Here is a 17,618-nt window from a genome sequence, read left to right as displayed (position 1 = left end):
ACCAGCTTTTGCTTTTGTTTATTTTCTCTTTATTTATGCTGTAATCTTTATTTCCTTCCTTTTACTAGCTTTTGGTTTTGTTCTTCTTTTTCTAGTTTCTTAAGTTGTAAAGTTAAGTGGTTGATTGGAGATCCTTCCTCTTTTTCAAAGTAAGCAATTATAGCTATAAATTTCCCCCTTAGTACTGCTATCAATTATGTTTTGTTATGTTGTGTTTTCATTTTCATTCATTTCTATATACATTCTAATTTCTCTTGTGATTTCTTTTTTGATCCATTGGTTGCTCAGGAGTGCCTTGTTTAATTTCCACAAACTTGTGAATTTTCTTTCTGTTATTGAATTCTAATCATATCCTGTCATAGTTGGAGAAGGTAGTTTATATGATATTTACCTTAACATAAAAGTTTTGTGATTTGATTTGTGGCCTAACATATGGTCATATGGTCTATTCTGAAGACTGTCCTATGTGCACTTGGCCAAAAGAAGTTGTTGGCAGGAGCCTATAACAAAGAATCCATTTTTTGCCTTTTCCAGCTTTTAGAGACTATCCGTGTTTCTTATCTCATGACCCGCTTCTAGCAACTGCATCACTCCAACCTCTACTGTGATCATCACATCTCCTCTGACTTGGACTCGCTTGCCTTCTTTTTTATTGAGGATTAGTTGATACAATAATACTAGCTTTAATAATTGCACATGAATTTACTTTTACTGGAGATCTTTACTTGTTCATATAGTCTCCACTTACTATCTAGTGTCCCTTTATTTCAACCTGAAAACTCCCTTAGTTCTCCTCCAGGGCAGGTCTTCTTGTTTACTTGTTATTCGTTTCTCCCTTTGAAGAACAGTTTGCTGCATTAAGAATTCTTATTTTTCACTTTTTTTTTCAGCATTTTGAATATATCAACCCATTGCCTCCTGGTCTTAAAGGTTTCTGATTAGAAACTTGCTGATAATCTTATGAGTATCTAGTTCTGTGAAAAGGTCATGGGAGTTTTCTTAGGGATTGCATTAAATCTGTAGATTGTTTTGGGTAGTATGGGTATTTTAAGAATATTAATCCTTCCAATCCAAGAGCATGGGATAGCTTTCCATTTCTTTGTATCATCTTCAATTTCTTTTATCAATGTTTTAGAGTTTTCAGAGTATGAATCTTTCACCTCCTTGGTTAATTTTATTCCTAGGTAGTCTATTCTTTTTGATACAACTTTAACTGGGGTTTTTCTTACTTTCTGATATTTCATTATTAGTGTATAGAAACACAACAGATTTCTGTATATTAATCTTGTTTCTGCAACCTTGCTGAATTCATTTATTAGCTCTAATAGTTTTGGGGAGGAGACTTTAGGGTTTTCTATATAGAGAATCATATCATTTTTTTTCTTTCTTTCTGCTGTTCTGATCAGGTTATTTCCACTCTTCTATCTTCCAGATCACTTATGAATTCTTCTGTATCGCTTAGTCTGCTATTCATTCATTCTAATGTGTTTTTTATTTCAGATATTCGATTATCTATTGTTTTAACATTTTTTGTTGAGTTATGATCATTTTACAATGTTGTGTCAAATTCCAGTGAAGAGCACAATTTTTCAGTTATACATGAACATATATATATTCATTGTCACATTTTTTTCTCTGAGCTACTATAAGATCTTGTATATTTTTCCCTGTGCTATACAGTATAATCTTGTTTATCTATTCTACATTTTGAAATCCCAATCTGTCAATTATCTATTTTGATTGGGTCTTTTTTGTATTTTCTATTTACTTTTTTAAATGATCACTTGTTCAGGTCATTTCTTTTTTCTAAGTCAATTAACATTTTTTTACCAATGTTTTCAATTCTTGGGTAAATTATCTATTCCTGTTTAATTATTTATTTTTTCTGGGGTTTTCTCTTGCTTTTTCAATTGGGAGTAGTTTCTCTGCCTTTTCATTTTACTTAACTTTTTCTGCCTCTGTGAATTTAGGTGAAACAGTTACCTATTGTGGTCTTGAAAGGGTATTTTTAATGTGGGAGCTTCCCTGTGAAGATGGCATGTGCCCAGTACCTCTGGTGAGAGGGCTGGATTTGATGTCTACAACAATCATGTCATTCTTCAGAGTGTGCCAGCAGCCATCACTTTGTTAGGGCATTGGGCTGGAGATGGAGGTGCTAGTCTGTGCAGGATGTTAAGCAGGACTTCCTCTTTGTGCAGTGGCCATCAGCATCCTGTCACAGGACATGTGTGATCCCAAGTTGCTGGAGAAGAAGTCCTAAGGATCAGGCTTGAGCTGGCTCTGTTCCCTTTAATTATGTCTTTCTACTTCTCTCCACACCAGGATCTTTGCCTCAAAGGAGAGGTTTGCTGAAGCAAGTGGGTCTCATGCTCCTAAAAGAGGTCCAGTGCTTTGCCTTTGTAGGCATCTGCAACTCTGCTCAGATACAGCCCACAGCCACATATTTTCCCTAATCATGGCTGTCTCAGATCTAGTAGTAGTGTCTACCTAGTGTGGCATGCTGTGAGTGGAGCCAGATGGTGTACATGGCCTGGGCTGGGACACACAGCAAGGTAGTTATGGAAAACCTGGCAGCTAATAGGTTAGACTTTTCTCCACTTTGCCTTGGGCAAGCTAGCACCTACACACTTCTCTTGAGTGGAGTCCAGGCTTCCCCAGCCTTTTTATCTGTCTCAGTGGTTCTCCAATGAGTCAAGGGGCTTTTTTCCTCCACATAGGACCTCAGGGCTGGGATGCCCAGTCTGTGGCTCAACCTGCTCAGCTCCCAGGGCAGGTGTCCGTGCAATCTTCCTTTTCCTCTGAGTCCCCTCTTACACAGGTTCTGACTTGATTGTTTTTCTTCTCATCCTATCCAATTATGTGTGTTATCTTTCTTACTGCTTTGATTTTACAGTAATCCTGCCAGTTTGCAGTTTTTAGTGAGAATAATTCCACATGTAGATGTATTTTTGATGTGTTCTTGGAGAGAGGTGAGCTCCACATCCTCTTACTCCACCATCTTGATCTCCTATCTTAATAATAACCTTGAAAAAATTTTTTTTCTAACTTACAGGATCCCATATTTATGGACCTAACCACATTCAACTCCCAATAATTAACTGTTTATTCAATTATTCTTTCTTTGGGATATCATGATTTAGATTGGAAGCATGCATTAAAAACTTCATCCGGGCTTTTTAGTCTACCCATAACCTCAAACTCTCTAGAAATATCAATATATTCAATTTAGGTTAATACTGATGATCTATAATCATACATTTATAATTTCTCAAGCCAAGTGATCATGAGTAAATAGATTTTAAAAAGGAGAAAAGATTTTTCTGTAACATACGTAGGGGTCATTTTTTGTTTACATGACCATAAACAATTATCATATGCGGTAAATATCCTATACATTAGCTCACCCTATACATTAATTCATTCAACACATACTAATGTCTGCTGTGGTCCAGACATTAATGATATGAGGGTGAAAAAGAAAGATAAATTCTCTTCCCTCATAGAGCTTGCATTCTTTTCCTTTAGTGTATTTTATTTATACACTAAATAAAGTTTTTATAATTCATTATTTCATATATTGCTTTAAACTGACCTTATAATTTCCTTCTTATTTGCAGCCCGTATGGCTGCTTCTGCTGGAAGCTTCCTATATTTTGCCAGTTTCTTTCCATTTAACTCCGTTGCTCAAAACTATGGACACATAACTCTCACCAGGAAGGTGGCTGCCTGTCTCAGCTCAAATGTTGCATTGGCCCTGGGGATTAAACTTCTGGTCAAGTTGGAAATAAAAAGTAAGAGTTTGCCTTGCAAATATGCCTTTGATATTTGATTCCTAGAAATGTAGAAAGGTAATGTGGGTGGGACAGTGGGTGAGGAGGTAAGAAAATGTTATAAAAATTATTTATCCTCAGATTTTTTATTATAAAGGCAATTATGTGAACTGTAAAAAATTAGAAGTGTGAAAAATGAAAAGTTTCCCATCTCTCTTCAATAAACACCCTAGATACACTGTCAAAGAGCAAAGAATTTTAAACCTTCTATACTACAACTTGTTTTATTCACCTAATGGTATCTATTAGGCCTCTTCCCATATAAAGTTATGCTACTTTCTTCTACGAGGTTGTTTAATATTCCATTGCAAAGGGGAACTATAATTAATTAACTAGTTCTCTATGATTATGATTGCACATTTAAGAGTTTTCCTATTTTTACTGTTACCCACAATAGTATGCATATATTAGTTCATATGGTCTGCATACTAATATAAATTCCTAGATATAAAAATGGTATCCAGTAAGATATTCATAGCTTAATTTTGATTGCTATTATGGTAACCTTCAAAAAATGTAGATCAGTTTATTCTCCCACCAACAACACGTGAGTTTTTCTACATCCTTTCCAATAATATACTATTCTCAGGTAAAAGGCAAATTTAGCTTCTTTGCTTCCTGTAACTACTTTTCCTCCAAACTCTACACTACTGGGCTAAAGAAAATAAATGTAATGTAAGTCTAATCCAGTGATTTATTCAGGTTCTTCTGAATTAGTCAATCTTTGAGACATCTTTCCTTCTTGGACTCTTCAAGATGATATGGAGGGGAATGGAAATTAATGAGCTCTCTTATGATGGAGGGAAATGGGGACCTCAAATCTATTGGATATTTTATCTCTATGGTAGAGTACCTAGCCTGAAGCCTGAGCTGCATTATGGACCCTTAACAATCTGAAGTGTCACTGTTTATATATGGCTCACGTTGAACAAGATACTCGTACGTCATCTGTTAGAAACATGGCTCTGGATAGCTTACCATGCGTAGCCTTCATCTCTTCCCCCAGGTCCTTGCCTTCGTCTGGCCCTCTCTGAGACTCTTTGGCCTTCACAAACACTTGCAAAGTTATGCAAGCTCTGAATGTGACTTTTAAGATATGAGGAGCCAGTAGCATCACTTCAGGCCCATTTATCTAGCTGCCTCTGCCTTACTCTGCCATACAAATGCCACCATCGTACAGTATTGGATATTTCTACACAATCCCACCTGAAAGTTTCTCCAGGATTTCCCTGAAACAGGAAAACGTAGGATTCATGGACCTGTCCTCTGTACCTTATTTTCATTCTTTTCTTACTTAGGAGAAGGGGGAGGGCAGGCTGCTTTCCTACTTGTCTTCCTGTCTAGAAAAGGGTGTCCTTTCCAAAATGACATTTACATTTTGGAATTCTTGGGTCACAAAACAAGATAAGGATAAATGGGCCATAAATTGAGGAGTATTTCAGATTTTTACATCCTTTACACTATCAAATAATTTCATCTTTTCTGCTAAGTGAAAAAAATGGCATCTAAATATATTTTAATTTGGGGGAAGAAGAGGAATTCTTTCTTGTTACATAAAAGGATTTCAATCCTCTAAGTGTCGTAGGTAATGTAAATAATTATCCTTACGCTGTGACTCATTTTAATTTGTGTTTATGGTATCTTTTTTCCAAAAATGTTTAGTTTAATGGTCTTCTAAAGGAATCCATCCATACCCAGAGTCATAAAAATAATAATTATATATTTTCTTTAATATTTTTAAATTTTTACATCTGACTAGCAATAAGCATAGAGTTGATATATCTATTTGTTATGAGGTGAGAACTTAATTTTATTTTTCACATGAAAATAAAGCTATTAGAATCATTTATTGGATAGTTTGTTCTGTACTGCTTTCTCATTCCACCTTTGTTTTACATCATGTCTCCATTTGTGCATGGATCTTTTTGGTTATCTTTTTCATTCTGTTGATCTTTTTTAGTCTCTTTTGTGTTGATACCACAATGGTTTTACTTGCTATAGCTTTATAATGAGTCTTAATATCTGTTAGACCTGTCCCCATACCTTGTAATTCTTCAGTTGTTTGTACCACCTTCTTTTCCACTGAAACTTTAGGGTCACTTTGTCAAATTCTATGAAAAATCTTGTTGGGATTTATTGGGAATTTCATTGCATTTATTGGTTAATGAAGAGGGTTTAAGATACTTAATTTTCTCATCTATGAACAAAAATCTCCCAGTGAATATCCAGTCATGCATATGATTTCTTTATGGATACTTTCATCATTCTTACTTTATACATGAAACATTCAAAAATTTAATAGACTTCATCTAGAGGTGGGATTTCCATTGGCTTAATATGCAACAGGATGTACACTTTTAGTTCTCTGAGTTATTTTTGTCAGGTTATTTTATTATTCAGTTATTATTTCTTTTCTATATTATTTATTTTGTTTTGAAGGGACTCCTATTTTATTTTGAGATGCAGAATTTCTCAAGTTATGGTACAATTCCTGATTTTTGTGTTCTATATTCTCTTTTTCCATGGTTTCTAATTTGCTATTCATGGCCTCTCAAAATGACTTTCATTTTGATACTTATCTCTAATTCCACTAAACACTTTTTTCTCAAACAATTACCTTTTCTTACAGCTTTCTCAAAGACACAGTGTTCATGAATATTCTTCTCTTAGTACTGATCTATAGGAGAGGAAGGGCTAAAATTGAAGAAAGGATGGGTTTCATGGGCCATTGTTGTCTTCATGTCTCTCCTCTTTGAATTAGGAGTTCACTGGATGCCCTAATGCTTTTTCAGTTCTGCTACACTCTGTCCAGAAATAGAGAAAGTAGAGGAACAAAAGATTACATGTATTATTTTGGTGAGTTTTTTTCCCTTTCCATCAGTACTATGAGCAAAACTTCTTTTTCTCTTTCACTTGGTAGTCACCATCCTTCTCTAGTGCTGTTAAATAGTTTTCCAAATGTGTATATCCTAACGGTTATTTCAATAGGAATTTAGCATGACAGGAAAGGTAGACGGATAGCTTCTAATGGGTCTGGATTTTTCTTAGCTCTTTTGTTACTGTTTATTTTTGTTTCAGCCATTGACCTTGTCTCAGTCATCCCTATTTATGTTGGTAGGTTTTGAAGGGAGGAGGGAGGATATCAATGTTATTATATATTCCATCACTTTCTTGGATGACCTAAGGGTCTCAATATATAGATAATTCACAGTGGCAAAATTTAGGGTATCAACTTCTTTCTTTGCTGTTTCAGTCACAGAGCTGTCATCTATGGTATATATCTTCTTTCTATTTCAGGAATTGGTGTTAAGTGGAATAACCTTTGGACACCAGCCAGCCTTGACGATAATCTCGTCCTTGGCCATATGTCGGGAATGCTTTTACTTGATGCCTTCTTGTATGGCCTCGCGACCTGGTATATAGAAAACGTCTTTCCAGGGAAGTATGGCGTGCCCAAGCCATGGTACTTTTTTCTTATGGTGAGTTCTAATGCTGCTGTTATTATGAAAGACCATAGTCCTTATGAGCCTATTTCATGATGTTTATAATCAAATCAAAAGGGCATGTGCAGAATCATTTTCATTTGCATACCATCCATATGAAATGTTATAGCCATTTATTGATATCCCTTAAGCCTTCCACAGATGCAGAGTTTTTCTTCTAAACCTTGGAAATTCAAATCATACAGAATTCTGCTGCAATATATAACCCCTAAAGGTATGCCACAGCTTTCTGTATCTCAGAAAGTAAACCAGGCCAAAGTGTTTTTAATTCTTAAAGTGCCTCATTTTTTCATGTTTCAATTTTCAATTCAGATGAAATTCATATAACTTAAAATTAACCATTTTATAGTGAACAAACCAGTGGTATTTGTACATTTATAATATACACGCACATATCTACTTTCAAAATGTTTTCATCACTCAAAAAGAAAATTATGTACCCATTGAGAAGTCACATCGCATTTTCCCCTATCACAAGCCCCTAGCAACCACTGACCAGCTTCCTTTTTGGATTTACCTTTCCTGGTTATTTCTTATAAATAGAATCATACAATATGTAATCATTTGTGTCTGGCTTCTTTCATTTACCATAATGTTTTTGAGGTTTATCCATGTTATAGTATGTATCAGTACTTCATTCTTTTTGATTGTAGAATAATATTCCAGTGTATGTATAAAGAGCAGTTCTTCTACCTGTTAGTCCATAGTTGGACATATAGGACATCTTTGGGGTATTGAGTAGTGCTGCTGTTAATATTTGTGTATAAATGTTTGTTTGAATACTTGTTTCAATTTTGGAGGGACTGTGTATCTAGGAGTGGAATTTGTGACTATACCTTGGGGTGGTAATTCTGTGTTTAATGTTTTCAGGATCATCAAACTGTTTCTTTTTCTTTTATTATACCCTTGTGGGTATAAGATGGTATCTTGTTGTTTTGATTTGCATTTACCTAGTGAATAATCATGCTGATATATTTTCACGTGCTTGCTGGCCATTTGTATATATTATTGTAGAAATGTCTGTTCAAGTCCTGTGCCTATTTTTAAATTGGATTGTTTGTCTTTTTACATATTTCAGACACTGGACCCTTATCAGATATATGATTTGTAAATATTCAAATATTTTCTTCCATTTTGTGGGTTGTCTTTTCGCTCTTTTTTTTTAAAGGACATTGTTCACTGTCTTGATAGTGTCCTTTCATGCATAAAATTTTAATTTTGATTAAAGCTAGTTTATCCTAATAAACGTATGTAATGCATGACTGGGACATTGCGCTGTACACCAGAAACTGACAGGTTGAACTGACTATACCTCAATTAAAAAAAACCAGGTTGATCAATTTTTCTTTTGTTGGTTGTGAAATTGGTGTCATATCTAGGTGACCATTGTCAAATAAAAAGTCATGAATATTTACCCCTATGTTTTCTTCTAAGAGTTCTGTTTTATCTCTTAAATTTAGATCATTGAACAATATTTATTTTGTTTTTATACAGTGTGAGGTGGGGGTCCAGCTTCAGTCTTTTGCAGGTGGATATCCTGTTGTCCCAGCAACAGTCTCTGAAAAGACTATTCTTGCCCCATTGAATGGTCTTAGCACATTTGATATAAATCAGTTGGGCATAGATGTATGGGTTTATTTCTAGACCCTTAATTTTATTCCATTAACCTACATGTCTATCCTTATACTAATACCACACTGGTTTGATTCTTGTACTTTTATAGTAAAGTTTGAAATCTGAAAGTCTCAGTATTCCAGCTTTGTTCTTTTTCAAGATTGTTTTAGCTACCAGGGGCCTCTTGCAGTTCCATATGAACTTGAGGATCAGCTTTTCTATTTCTGCAGAAATGTCATTTGAATTTTTATAGAGATTACATTTAATCTGTTCATTTTTGAACTAATATTGCCATATTAAAATATTGTCTGTCTTTAAGTTCATGTATTTTCTATTTATATGTCTTATTTAAATTATTTCAGCAAAGTTTTATAGTTTTCAGTGTGCAAGTCTTTCACCTCTTTGGTTGCTCCTGTATCTTGCATCTTTGCCGAATTTGTTCATTATCTCTTCTATTATGTGGGGGAGGGCATTCTTTGGGCTTTTCTTAATAAGTAGGATCTTGTCATCTTCAAACATAGCTAGTTTTACTTCTTGCTTTCCAATTTGGATGCCTTTTATTTCTTTTTCCTACCTTTTTGTTCTGGCTGAAACTCCCAGTACAGTGATGAGTAGCAAGGGTGAAAGCAGGCATCCTTGTCTTATTCCTGATATTAGAGGAAAAGCCTTCAGTATTTCACCATTGAGTATGATGTTAGCTGTGGGTTTCTTCATGAATGCCGCTCATCATTTTGACAAAGTTCTCTTCTTTGCCTTTAAAACACTTTGTCAAAGGCTTTATTTACATCAATTGAGCTGATCACGTGGGTATTTTTCCCATTTGTTTTATTAATGTGATGTATTACATTGACTGACTTTCGTATGTTGAACCACTCCTGTGTTCCTAGGGTAAGTCACACTTTTCATGGTGTATAATGCTATTGGTATGCTATTTGATTCAGTTTGGTAGTATTTTGTTGAAGATTTTTACATCTTTACTCATAAAAGGTATTGGTCTGTAGTATCTTTGTGATCTCTTTGTCTGGCTTTGGTGTCAGGATAATGCTGAGATCATTGAATGAATTAGGAAATGTTACCTCTTCTTGTACTTTTTGAAAGACTTGTAGAAAGATTGTTGTTAATTCTTATTTAAATGTTTGGTAGAATTCAAATAGTGAACTCTTCTGGTTCTGGACTTTTCTTTGTAGGGAAGTCTTCGTCACTGACTCAGTTGCCTTACTTGTTATCAGTCTGTTCAGATGGAGTGCTTCATTTCTTATGCTCATTTTGGTAATTATTTTTTGGCTTTCTTTGTAGCGCTCATACTGGTTTGGCCAACCAAGAATCAAAAGAAACAAAGGAGAAGTGAAAGACTGTGAAGTAACTCAAAACAAGTATTTTGAACCTGAACCTACCAGTTTGGTGGCAGGTATCCAGATCAAGAATTTGTACAAGGTATTGTTTCAAAGGTCTCTTTTTCCTACAATGACTGAAAGCCATATACTGGCATTAGAATTGTTTGCAACTAGACATTCCAAGAAAACAAATGAGATCCTTAACAAAGAATCATAATTAATAAAGTCCTAATTTGAGGCATTCATAGAATGTATAAATATAGATATAGCTTTACAAATATGATTTTATTTGCTCTCTCCTTTATGCTTGCTTTTAATTTCCTCTGATGGGCTTGCAACAAGTGGTATATGAATTTTGTACTTAAACCCTGTGAAGAAAATAAACTTGATGATGCAATAGTAACATCTGGGCGTGTGGTTGGGAAGGATAACACTAACCGTAGTTACAGGAAAACCTCTCTGAAGGGATGTCCTTTGAACTGAGACCTAAAGAATGAGAAGAAGAGAATGTGACAATGAATGTATGTATGTTCATGTATAACTGAAAAATTGTGCTCTACACTGGAATTTGACACAACATTGTAAAGTGACTATAACTCAATAAAAAAAATGTCTATAATGTTAAAGAATGAGAAGAGCCAATTGTTTGAAAAAACTTAGAGAAAAACACACGTGTTAGGAAAATAACAAGTTTGAAAACCCTGAGGTGAGAAAGACCTTCATGTGTTTGAGGAACAGAGGGAAGACCAGTATATTTGGAGGCCAACAAAATGATAGTAAATGGCTTCATTGGGAAGCTACTGATTGGTTCAAAGCACTGGAGGAATATATGTTTTTTTTAAAGATCATTTTGGCTACAATGTGGAAAACAGGGTATTGGAAAGTGAAGAGTAGAGAAGGAGAAATGTAGAAAAAGGAAGGCAAAAGAAATAATTCTTAACTTTCTTTAAGAAATAATGATAATTAGACCAAGGTTGTGGCAGTATATATGAAGAGAAATGGATGAATCCAAGATATTTTCAACAGAACTGAAAATACTAGGAAACTGGGGACATTGAAGGAAAAGAAGGAAACTAGAATGGTTCTTAGATGACAAACTAGAGCAACTGAATGTTAAATAATACAAACTCTTTCTATTCTTACCAAGTTTTACTAAATTTTCTTACATAAATTATTCTTCATTTGCTGTATTCTCTTAGGTCGGTTTCTGGAGACATTAAGTGGTTGTCTTTGTTTTGTTTTTCAATTTTGACCAGATTTTCTTGTTTCACTGGGGAGTGGGTCTGTGGAGCTCTTTATTTCTCAGAAGTGGAACTCTCTATTAACTATTTTAATGGATTCAGTTTCTTAAATTTTGTTTAGAATGTTTTTATTTAGGTTTATGATGGATATTAGTCTATTTTCATTTCTTGTGAGATGTTTCTCTAGTTTTGATATCTGGATAATGCTAGCCTCAGAGTGAGTTGGAAAGTATTTCCCCTTTTCACTTTTCCAGAAGTGCTTTTATATAATTTGTATTATTTCTTTTTCAATTACTCGGTGGATTTTTCAGACATCTTTTTGTTATTAATTTCTAATTTAACTCTGCTTATGGTCAAAGAAAGACACTCTGTATGACTTGAATTCTTTTAAATTTATTGATTCTGGTTTTAGGACTCAGACTATGGTCTATCTAGATAACTGTTATAAGTATTTGAAATTAGTGTATAATTTGCTACTGTTTAATGGAGTCATAAAAAAAAAGTCAGTTAAGTCAAGTTAGTTGTTAGCTCTTCAAATATTCTATATGTCCTTACTGATTCTACCTATTCTAACAATTATTGAGAGAAAAGTATTGAAGTCTTTCAGAAATAAATGCATTTTTTCTGTTGCTCTTTGTAGTTCTGTTACTTGTTGCCTCATATATTTTGAACTCTGTTACTGGGTACATAAACATTTAGGAATATTACATCTTCCTGAAAAGTTGATCTCTTTATGATTACAAAATGATATTCTTTATTCTGGCAATATTCTTCACTCTTAAACCTACTTTGACTAATGTTAATACAGCCACATCACTTACCTTTTTTTTTTTATTGTTATCTGATTCCATTTTATTGTAATAACACTAAGACTTACAAGTTATCAGTTTTGTTCCAATGCAAGTTCAAACACTTTTCGAATGTTTGTATAATTTATCATTTTGGGGAAAAAAAACTAGGCAATATCCATGTGTTTCTTTAAACCATTCTTTTGGGGTTTGATTAAAATACAAAATTAAAACACAAAAAGCTATATATTTTTAATGCATATAATTTGGTATGTCTATGTCATCTATGTCGTCTATGCTGTAACATATTCATCACCTTGAAACATTTCCTCCTGCCCTTTTTTATTTATTATTAATATTTGTGTGTGTGATAAGCACATTTAATATAAAATCAACCGTCTTAGCAAAATTTAGCACACAGGACAGTATTATTAACTATAGACAGGATTTGTACAGTAGATATTTAGGACTTATCTTGGGTAATTGAAACTCTATAGCCTTTAATTAATACTTCTTATATTCCCCTCCTCCTAGCCACTGGTTACCACATCCACTTTCTGCTTATATGAATTTGACTACTTTAGACTCCTTATGTTAGTGATATCAGGCAGTGTTTGTCTTGTGTCTGGCTTATTTCAGTTAGCATAATGTCCTCATTTTGTCACAAGTGGCAGGATTTTTTTTCTTTTCTTAGGCTAATAGTTCAATGTATTTGTATACCACATTTCTTTATCCTTACATCCATGGCTGGACTTTTGGTTTCCTTCCATATCTTGGCTATTGTGAATAATGTTGCAGTAAACATGGGTGTGTTGATATTATTGAGACAATGCTTTTATTTCATTTGGATATAGATGCAGAAGTGGAGTACTGGATCATATGGTAGTTCTAGTTTTAATTTTTTGAGAAATATCCATACTGTTTTCCATAATGACTTTACCAATTTATATTTTCTCCAGTAATGCATAAGGGTTCCCTTTTTATGTATCCTCACTAACACTTCTTATCTTTACACTGTTCAACAATAATAATAATTTTTCATCATAATAATAGCCATCTAACAGGTGTGAGGTAATATTTCATGGTGTTTATTTGCCTTTCTGTGATGATTAGTGATTTTGAGCATCTTTTCATATACCTATATGTTTTCTTCAGAGAAATATCTGTTCATTTCTTTGGCCTGTTTTTCAGTTGTTACTTGTTTTCTTGCTATTAAGTGGTAGGAATCCTTACATATTTTAGATGTAAACTTATGAGATATGCAGCCTGCAAAATTTTTCTCCTTTTTCACAAAATGCCTCTTCATTGTGTTGATTAGTTCCTTTGATGTGCAGCAACTTTTTGGTTTGATGTAATTCCACTTGTCTATTTTTGCTTCTGTTGCCTATGATTTTGGTGTCATATCCATGAAATTATTACCAGGACAAAGGTCAAGAGGTTTTGCTGATGTTTTCTTCTAGAGTTTTCTAGTTTCTGGTGTTACATTTAAGTCTGTAATCCATTTTGAGTGAATTTTTGTATATGGTGTAAAACTAGGGCCCAATTTCATTGTTTTGCAAGTAGATAACCAGTTTTCCCAGTACCATTTGTTGGAAAGACTATCCTTTATCCATTGTGTATTCTTGGCATCCTTGTTGAAGATCTTTTCACCATATATACTTGAGTTTATTTCTGGGTTCTCTGTTCTGTTCCATTGGTATATGCCTGCTTTTATACCAACACCATGTTGGTTTCATCGATGTAGCTATGTAATATATTTTGAAGCCAAAGAGTGTGATGCTTCCAGCTTTTTGAAGCCAAAGAGTGTGATGCTTCCAGCTTTGTCTTTCTTGCTTAAAATTGCTTTGGCTATTCAGAGTCTTTTGTGATACCACATAAATTTTAGGATTGCTTTTTCTATTCTTGTAAAAAATGCCAGTGGGATTTTGAAAGGCAGTGTATTGAATCAGTAGACCATTTGGGTAGTATGGACATTTTAACAATACTAATACCCCCAATCAATTAACACAGGTTGTCTTTCTACTTATTTGCATCTGCTTTAATTTTTTACTCAGTATATCATGGCTTTTAGTATACAAGTTTTAAAGTTTCTTGGTTAAGTTTATTCCTAACAACTTCATTGTTTTTGATGCTGTGTTTTCTTACTTTCCTTTTTCAGATAGTTCATTTTTTGTATATAGAAATATAATGATTTTTGTATGTTGATTTTGCATCCTAGAACTTTGATGAATTCACATATTTCTAACAGAAGTGTGTGTGTGTGTGTGTCTGTGTGTGTCTGTGTGTGTCTGTGTGTGTGTGGAGTCTTTAGGATTTTCTAAATCTAGGATTATGTCACCAGCAATAAAAATTACTTTACTTCTTACTTTCTGATTTGATGCTGTTTAATTCTTGTCCTTGTCTAATGCTATAATCAGGATTCCCAGTACTATGTAGAATAGAAGGGACAACAGTGGATATTCTTGCCTTATTACAGATCTTAGAGGAAAAGCTTTCAGTTTTTCACCATTGAAAATGTTTACTATGGCCTTTTTATGTAGGGCCTTTACTGTTTTGAGTTACTTCTATACCCAATTTGTTAAGAATTTTTATCATGAAAGGATGTTCCCTCTTGTCAAATGTGTTTTCTATAAATCCTAAGGTGATTGTGTAATTTTTTTTCCTATATTTATAGTAATGTGATATATCACGTTGAATGATTTGCTTATGTTGAACCATCCTTGAGTCCCAGGGATAAATCACATTAGCCATTGTATATGATCCTTTTAGTGTGCTGGTAAATTCAGTTATCTAATTTTCTTGAGGATTTTTGCATCTACATTCATCGGGGATATTGGCCTGTACTTCTCTTGAGATGCCTGATTTTGGTATTAAGGTAACGCTGGCCTCATTAATTGAATTTGGAAGAGTTCCACTGTTTTGTGTTAGTCTCGGCCTGTTGCTAGTGATGCTATCAGCTAAGAATGTTTGGGGGCGCCACCTGAGCCCATACTACATGTGGTGAGCCCCGACAGATGCTTCTCCAAATGGAGTCAGTGTTGTGGCTGGACCTCCCTTGTGGTTCTTATTAAATCATAAGAAGACACCTCAGCAGTAACCATCAGGAGACTGAAAAAACAATGTTTATTACTCACAGTCCTGGAGAGTACATAGCACACCTGGGGTCACACAGTGATCGTGGGTAGAGGAGACAGCAGGGACCAGGAGTTCTTCCTTTATTGGGGCTGAGGATGGGGTATCTAGAGTTTTATGGGCTCACTCTTTATGGTGAATTCAAAACATAACAGCAGAAATTAAAGTGTAGGAAGGGAAACACAGGGTCATTCAAATGGTCAGTTAGGTCACCAAGACTTTCTAATAATGGAACTTCATGTGTGGAGTGGCCTGGCTGTTAATCTAGTTGTGCAATTGGCAACATGTTTCTTCGAGATGGATGTCTTTGAAATGGATGCCTCAAGAATCAAAAGCTTAATTCTTGAGAGTCTGTACATTTAGACTAAATTTGTATTTACACTGTCTTTATGATAAATGGGTGAAAAAATGTTAATATACTACTGGATTCTTTAATTTCTCTTTTAAATTTGGCTTGTACCAGGACTAAAAACCTCAATTTTATCTTCATGTCAGTGGGGATATTTTTAAATGTCTACATTCTTTTAACTGTTAGAAGACCGAAAAAAATTATATTACAATCAAAAAAAGATAACTGTCAGGTACTTACACTACATTTCATATTCTTCTATTTTTGGAATAGTTTAAGAAGTATTCACATTGCTTCTTCTTTAAATGTATGGTACAATTCACCTATGAAGTCATCTTATCTTAAACTTTTTTGTGGGGAGTTTTTTAAATTACTGACTCAATCTTCTATGAACATAAAACTTACAGCTATTACTATTTTAATCTGATAGCTCAATTTCAATTCCATCCAAAAACTCTATAAACTTTTACTCCTCCACACCCTTAAATTATATATATGTCTGAATTTACTTCTTTCTATGTAGTGTAGCCATTAACCATTTTTTGTGGTTATAGTTATTCTTAATACTTTTGTGTTTTAGCTTTTATAGTAAGGTTAAACAGTATATTTCACCCTTACAGTATTACATTATTCTGTATTGATCTTCTGTTTTTACCTTTACCTGTGAGATTTATACTTTGATATGCTTCCGTGTTGCCCTTTATCCTTTTGTTTCGACTTGAAGATCTCTCTAAGGTGCTAAAGCACATTTCTAGTAGTGATTAACTCCCTCACTTTTTGTTTGCATGGGAAAGTCTTTATCGCTCTTTTATTTATAAAGAACATTTTTTGTCAGGGATAGTATTCTTGGTTGGCAGTGTTTTGCAGGGAGTACTTTGAATGTATCATCCAATACTTTCCTGGTCTTCAAGGTTTCTACTGAAGAATCCATTTACGGTCTCATATAATTTCCCTTGTAAGTGACAATTCACTTTTCTCTTGCTGCTTTCAAAATTCTCTTTGTCTTAATGTCAAAGTTTAGTTTTAACATGTCTCAGTGTAAACCTTTATGTTTAACCTATTTGAGATGTTTTGGGCCTTTAAATCTGGATGTCCATATGCCTTCTGAGATTTTTTTTTTTTTTTAAATAAACTTAGTGTCTCTTTCTCTCTCTTCTTTCCTTCTGGAACTCCCACAATGCATAAACTGATTTTCTTCATATATTCCATATGTTCTGTAAGCTTTTTCACTATTGAAAAAAAATTTTTTTCTTTTAGTACTTCAGACTGGATAATTTTTAATTACCTATCTTCAAGCTTGCTGATTGTTCTGCTTGATCAAGTCCCCTGTTGATGCTCTCTATTGAATTTTCCATTGAGTCATTATCATTAGATTCTTTAGTTCCATAATTTCATTTGGTTCTTCTTTATGGGTTCTATCTTTTTCTTGAACTTCACATTTCATTCATTTATTGTTTTCCTGGTTTCTTTTCATAGTCTATCCACATTCTCTTACAGCTCTCTGGGCTTTTTAATGATGATTATTTTGAATTCTTTTTCAGGGAGTTTATAGATCTCCATGTCTTTAGGTTTGGTTACTGGAAGTTTTGGGGTTTTTTTTTTTTAACAGTGTCAGCAAATATATTTGTTAACACTACTACCAATTTGGAGTGGAGTTTCATTTTGATCCTTTGGTGGTATCATGTTTTCCTGATTCATGGTTCTTATAGCTTTGCATTGTTCTCAGCAAATTTGAAGAGGCAGTAAACTCTTCTAGTCCTTATCAGCAGGGAAAGCTCTTTATTGGTGCCTGCTCTGAGATGGCAGGATCCATGGATTAGCCAGGTA

At 34.1% G+C, this 17,618-nt stretch overlaps 1 protein-coding gene across 1 annotated transcript in view; it reads left to right on the top strand.

Moving 5' to 3' along the window:
* LOC105073766 (phospholipid-transporting ATPase ABCA3) overlaps positions 1-17,618 on the top strand; it is a 122,636-nt gene that overhangs the window by 33,119 nt on the left and 71,899 nt on the right. The window contains exons 2-3 of the mRNA XM_074346232.1: positions 7,128-7,309; positions 10,244-10,381. Of these exons, the coding sequence (XP_074202333.1) occupies positions 7,196-7,309; positions 10,244-10,381 (252 nt within the window). The 5' untranslated portion in view covers positions 7,128-7,195. The remainder of the gene's footprint in view (positions 1-7,127; positions 7,310-10,243; positions 10,382-17,618) is intronic.

The sequence above is a fragment of the Camelus bactrianus genome, chromosome 18 (genome assembly GCF_048773025.1).
Source record: "Camelus bactrianus isolate YW-2024 breed Bactrian camel chromosome 18, ASM4877302v1, whole genome shotgun sequence".
Taxonomy (NCBI): domain Eukaryota; kingdom Metazoa; phylum Chordata; class Mammalia; order Artiodactyla; family Camelidae; genus Camelus; species Camelus bactrianus.
Note: the sequence above shows the minus strand (reverse complement) of the source record. Positions and strands in the feature narration are given on the sequence as shown.